Below are 6565 nucleotides of genomic sequence, written 5' to 3' on the forward strand. Positions count from 1 at the left end.
ATTGTAATTACCTCCACACTCAAGGCCTCATGCGTTACACATGAAAGCGGTACTCGTCGGCTCAGCAATCTCCTTCAGCCCTATACTGCTGGGATTTTCCAAAGGCTAAGGCCGTGACACGGGTTTCCTTGCATGGGAAGAAGCTAATGCCTCTCCTAACAGTGGGTTTGAAGTGAGCACGGCACGCCTTTACTGCTACGGCCGTGGTTGTTTACTGACATTCTGAGGGATCCGGAGAGGTCTGCCGCAAACTGCCTCGCTTTTGTGACCGAGATTGAAATAAAACCATTGTAATTATTCACATGTGCCGTCGCCCCCACCGACACTAACACACGTTTGATGCAGCGTGCGACGGGAGCGCCCACAGAGGTTGATCCTGCTCTCTGAAGCTGGTGGAGAGAGCATTGCGGCAGGGCAGCGCACGCCATGAGCCCTGCCTCCGCTCCGATCTGTAAGAGGGACCTCAGAAGGCAGTGCTGACTGAGCACCACATCCACGAGTCAGGGCTGTGGGGTGGTCGATGGGGGTTCAAGGGGTTGTCTCGCTCCTCTAGATGGTCGCTTCATCACCGCCAGGTCAACACGTCTCTGTTGTAGCTCTTGTGCGCTAGAGTGGCTGTCCAAGGGGTGAGCGCTCGACAGCGTTTGCATGTGAGCACTCGTTGGGATGTTTATCGGCCCAGCGGCGCTCTGTGTTTTGTGTGGTGATGGATTGGGCCGGGGTCTAGCGCCAGACTCCTCCCCCTTTCACAGCAGACAGCTGATTTATGTCTGGACATGGACACTTGTACTCTGAGGACCGGAATGTAGAGAATGCTAAAGACCCCTCCTCTGCTTGTTCTGTCCACAGTGGAACAAACGGAGCGGGCGCCCTTTGGGGTGCCTGAAGCTAGCTCCCTCTACATGGGAGGAATCCCAGAGGCGAACCTTTACATCTATTCTTCTCACCTCGATATCAGTGTGTATCATTACTAGTTCTAACAGTAAGGGGAAATCTGGCACAACTCTTCTCGATGCTAGTAAACCACCACCCCCCTCCCCCCCCCCAAACACAGACACACACACATACACACACACGCCGCCAATACCCCCCCTTGACACTGACAAGAAAGAAAACGACAAAATACGACAAAATGTATTTATTTGTGTTGTGTCATTAAAAACACAAATCTGTGCATATGCATAGTGTTCTATGAAATAGGCCTACTCGCAAGGAAAACCCCTCTGACAAAACAAAAGAGTGCTTTGTTAAACATGGTTGAAGGTCACACAAAAATGCATATAGGTAAACGGGGAAACCAAAGTTCAAGGTTGTGCAATAATAAAGCCATGAAGACATAAGGACACCCGAAGCACTATCAAAAGAATCATGTATATGGGCTGTAATAGTCCGTAAACCACAAGTCTATACTTTGTAGCCGATATCAGTAATTAATTGCTAAATCAAAGGCACAATGGTTGAGTTTGAGTTATAATACAATAGCGCATGCACCCTAACATGCTGATAGCATGACTGAAAAACATGAAGAATAACCAGCACTCCATAGAAGCTAGAATAGTTCTCTATTTCAAACATAAAAAATATAAGCAGCTCTGCCTTCTGCAACTCATTCTATTGCAACGATACATCCAGACACCGTTCTGATTGCTTTGAGAGTCCAATGTCAATAAATTCCCTTTGTTCTCTCAAGGGGCTCTCAACATTGTTCAGGGCCTGCTCTTGGCTGAAGGTTTGTCCATTATGTTGAGCACTTCATCCAGGATGGATGGGCCCAGATCAAGTTCAAGCGAGAGCATAGATCCGGTAATCTGGACCAGGGAATCCCGTGACAATCTCTTATCCTTGCTGAACTCATAGTCAAAGTCACAAACCCGTCCCTCCTCCACACCGCTATCCCTGTCTGCGTAGTCTCCACTGAAACGAGAAGGCCCCTTCTCATAACCAATGGTTATGTTGTTGCCAAATGGTCCAAAATCGCAGTTCCCAGTGCTGTTGAGACTGCCGTCGCCGTTGTAGATTTCCTCTTCATGACTGCGGCCCATGAAACTTCCCTTACCATCGAAACTTTCGTAGCTGTCGCTGCTCGCGTCACTGTGCAGGCTCCCGTTGGTTTTGTAGCTGCTTTTGCTGAGATTGTTGGCGTTAAAGGACCGGGGCTTTTCAGACCTCTTGTCCCGTTTTTTCATTTTGGTGGCATCAGATACGGACTTGGAGGTCGGCTTCGAAGGTTTCCCCAGCAGATCCAAGAGCACATCGGGCTTCGACTGCATGCTCAGAGAGGACTGTGTGGGCTCCTCGGTGAAGACGTCCATAGAGTGCAAGAGAGCGTCCATCTGCACCCTCTCCAGTGCGTCCGCCCTGTCCTGCTTCATGGCGGCCGTGGGACCCAGGATGTCCTCCAGGGGCACGGGGGGGAGCGGGAACGCGGAGGAGGAGATCAGGGGCAGCGTGAGGGCCTGGCCCCCGCCGATGGTCGGCAGGGAGATGGCGTTCTTCAGCACCGGGGACGGGGTCTCGGCAAAGTAGGCGTCGGAGGTGCTGCTGGTCCTCTGGTAGTCGCTCTGCGTGCCGTACTGCGGGTGGACGACCTCCGCCTTCCCCGGCAGCAGCTCGAACCGCCCCTGGAGAAAGGACATGTCCCCGAAGGCGTCCCTCTCTCCGCCCCGGCCGATGTGGATGGTGTGGCGGAAGTCCCCTAGCGGTGGACTGATCATGTCCGGGGACAGGATGTCTCGCAGGCGACATTTCTTCCCCTTCTTGCTGTTGTTGGGCTTCAGGTAGATGGGTGCTTTGGCCGGCATTGCTGAGGTCAACAATGGGGTCTTGATCTCAGGAGAAACAGCAGTACAGTGTGCTCTCTCGGTATGGATGGCTGGACAGTACGTGGCGTGCCCTTGAAAAAGGACCTCCAGTTACATTCTCAAACGCTCAGGTCATGTGCAAGTCCCGAAATAACTTCAGACGTTCTGTCATTGATCGGGGAATTGGATTCCAAGTGCTGAAACTGCTGAGGCTTTGGGTTGAGGGAAGGTCGCCTGGCACGCTGTTCTGCAAAGAAGAGCAAAAAAACAAGAAAAGGACAAGTGTTAGTTTACAAGCTCTTTGACAATGGTGAAATCCAAGCCTGTAAAACAATTGGCTCTTTGCTTGAGTCACAGTACAGGGAGAAGGAGTTATCGAGCAGCATGCATTCCATTGCATGTTTTTATTCAACACCTTAAACCCTGCATGGACAGATTTACTGAGATGTCCTTTCCTCAGACCTTTCCATGGGCCTTGCGCTTTGATTTGCTGAGCTCCCCTACAACCTTCCTGTCGCCAGCCACCCAGATAAAGATCTCTGGTCACCAGCACAAGTCACATAAATACAAAAAATACAACTCAGAGCCAGCAGTAAATATCCCCCTCATCCCTTCACATCTGGAGGAATGGCAGAGCCAGAGGGAAACATGATGGGTCCGAGTCCAGCCCTGCTACTGCTGCTCCCCAGGTTCCTCTTTGCTCTATTTGCATCCACATGCATTTTTTTCATCTGAAGTGTTAATGGCAAACAGCTGGAGTGATTTGGGAGAAGAAAAGACGAAAGGGGACTGTGGTGGGATCAGAGAGGCACAGCTAGTTATTTTATAGAGGGGCTGCTGCTCAGAAACAGAGAGGAATAGATGGGAATGGACCAGGGAGGGGGGGGGGAGAGAGAGAGAGAGAGAGAGAGAGTTGAGGGGTTTTAGGTTGCTCTTGCGAGAGGGAGTGAGAGATTATACAAGGTCGATGTTATGAGAGATGACGTTGCAGATGCTGATGTTGCTTCACTATGAATAACCGATCTGATCTGCTTTGAATTTGAACGGAGTAGCAACCGGACAAGTAAATGTCCAGTTTAGAATGTTTCAAATCTCAAAGTGGCTGATGAGTTTTAGAGGTCGTGTCTGTGTCCGCTCTATATTTGTTTATGAGCAGCTGGTCCGATGTGGGATGTGCAAAGTAGGATAAAGGGAGAACATTAGTTTTGGCCGGTTAGAGGGACCGACAAAGGAGAAAGGAAAGATTAAAAAAAAGGACTGTGTATAGAAGGCAAGGGAGTATACGATGTGTGGGGTTGAGGTGTAGGGGGGGGGAAGGGGGGGGCACCAGAGGGGAGAGAGCTTGCCCATTTATAGACATATTTACTTTTGAGAGGTATGTCAGTGGTGACCATCTTACAGAGTGTACAGTTAAACACCCGCAACCAAGAGTGCCTGGGCGGCCAAGTCCAGCTCCTTCAGGGGAAAAGAACCCTGAAAGAAATGTTTGACTGAGAAAACATCCACACTCCTGCCCCATAGACCCACAGAGAGACGATGTGCAGCAGGCTTATCAGAGCCTCTCCAGGCACACGGCTCTTTAACAGGAGAGAGAGAGAGAGAGAGAGAGCGAGAGAGAGAGAGAGAGAGAGAGAGACTTTTTCAATTGCAAATTGCTTTTACTATGTTAATATACTTCATATAAAGCTGGCTGAATACAACTTGCAAACGACATAATCAACCTCCCATGATGTCTCAGCAAACTGGCGGCGTCTGTATTCTTGGCAACAAGTTTCTGCATTAGGAGGATGCCATTCCAATTCAAATAAACCCGTCAGTCAGCGAGGGCTATGGATCTATAGATAGACTCCGCGTCCACCCCGGAAGGATCCGGAACATGTGCTGCTCTCTCCCCGTGTATTTCCAGTGCTGCTGTGAGCGCCAGATCCCCTGCTCTATTCGGTGCCTGTTGGGCCTGCCGGGAGATAGCCGTCGGCGAATGTGTGTCATGGCTGCGACGGTGTTTCTGAGAGTCTTTTGTATGCTGAGGGTGAGTGAGGAGTGTGTGGCGGGAGTGGGGGCTTTCGTCCACTGCAGTATTTGGTTAAAAAAAATCTCTTTCCCCTTCCCCTGTCATCACTCAATCGTTCCTGACCTTGAAGGGGGAGGACCTGCAGCAGCTAGTTAGCTTAACCTATGCAGCTGAGGCTGGTCGATTCTAACGCACCCCGCTCCAAGGCAGGGTCACACCGTTCCGCGCTTGACACAACAGCTACGCTACCGTCCTCCGTTGCCCGGCTCAGTCCCCCTCCGACTCAAGCAGGCGTTTCCTTTCCGACATACATTATTGATCATCGCCATGAAATGAAATCTCCTCCGCCACGAGAATCGTCTAGACCGCCTTTTCTCAAGCGGCATGTCATGAGTATACATTGGGCGTGCTCGGCGTTATTACAGACGATAATCCGGTTTCGGATCAATAGTATGGACGGAATGTAAAGGAAGCCCATCAGAGGAACCCCAGCATCTGCCGCGCATCCCCAGACAAGGTCAGCAGCGGCTGCTGCCTCGTGAAGAAGGAGTGGGCTCTTATGGGGAGGCCCTGACCTTCACATCTGACATCCTGCTGGTGCCTCTGTTTGGTTTGGGCGGTAAACACGGGAGGAATGTCAGAGGCCACCGACCGAACTATGTGGAAAACAAGATCCATACAGCTTCTCCAAACCTCTCACGACACACACACGGCCACGACTGTTTTTCATTAGTGGGCCGGAAAAAAAGTGAACTTCACTCGCTTATTGAGACAGGAATCAAGCATCAAATAGACGACAAGGTCTATGAGTTGATCTAGTCTAGGACCCGGAAGGAAGTTACAATAGCGTAGGACAGCCGGCGGAGGACAAAGTGCCATGACCGACTAACCCGCCGAATCCACGTGAGTCTCTGCCAGGCAGGGTGTGAGCTGTCGAGCAGGTGCTCTGCCGAAGGCAGGATGCTGCCCTCCTCTCTGGACGGGGCCCAGAAGAAGTGGCACGTGTTGGCGGCTCTGATCAGGGGAGGGTTGGCAACGCCAGCCCGACGCCACTGCAGAATGTCTTCATGGGTTTTATTTACACATCCGCAGGAAAGGGTGTTGTGGGGCAGGGGGGGGGGGAATGTAGTGGCGCCCGGCCCCTGGCTGAGAATCACTTGGGCAGACGGTGCTACTGACAGGAGGTCTGAGTGCTCTCAGGCCTGCTGAAGCCCTATGGGTCAGTGGGCCATCGGCAGCTATTTGGAGTCCTATTCACCAGAGGCCTGTGTCTCATCAAAACAAGGGGCAGAAAGGGGCTAAGAGTGGACGGGCGGGGGTGGTGGGGGTTTGACTTAGTGTGAGGACTGACGGATACGGGTAGTAATTGGGAGGCGCAGGGATGGGGAGTGCCGAGTGGGTAATTAAAGTTAAGGCTGGACTTAACTTAACTTGGCTATTTCGGACACCTCGTGTGTGTATAAGTCACATATGTGTGAAATAAATGGGTCAGCATATTCTTAGAACGAGTACAGCCCTGTTTAATGATGCCATGTGGCATCAGCGTATCCAAACATACAGTAGAGGGGCCTAGGCTCAGGTCTAAAGTTAGTGAGAGTGTGTGTGTCAGAGCTTGTGAGGTTCAAACCTCACTCGTTGAACCTGACGATGCCACTGGTGCATTGAACTGCATTGATACTGAACATTTTATCATGATATCTACCCTATACTTCATAGCGCCTCTGTAGCGTAATAAAAACAGAAAACAGCCCTA

At 51.1% G+C, this 6565-nt stretch overlaps 1 protein-coding gene across 1 annotated transcript in view; it reads right to left on the reverse strand.

Annotated features, from left to right (window-relative positions):
- Positions 1 to 1123: 1123 nt before the first annotated feature.
- The window catches only part of cdc42ep3 (CDC42 effector protein (Rho GTPase binding) 3), a 6983-nt gene continuing 1541 nt past the window's right edge, over positions 1124 to 6565 (reverse strand). Inside the window, exon 2 of the mRNA XM_079728841.1 lies at positions 1124 to 3048. Within this exon, the coding sequence (XP_079584967.1) occupies positions 1707 to 2801 (1095 nt within the window). The 5' untranslated portion in view covers positions 2802 to 3048 and the 3' untranslated portion in view covers positions 1124 to 1706. The remainder of the gene's footprint in view (positions 3049 to 6565) is intronic.

Source organism: Pollachius pollachius (genome assembly GCF_949987615.1).
Source record: "Pollachius pollachius genome assembly, chromosome: 2".
In the NCBI taxonomy this organism is placed as follows: domain Eukaryota; kingdom Metazoa; phylum Chordata; class Actinopteri; order Gadiformes; family Gadidae; genus Pollachius; species Pollachius pollachius.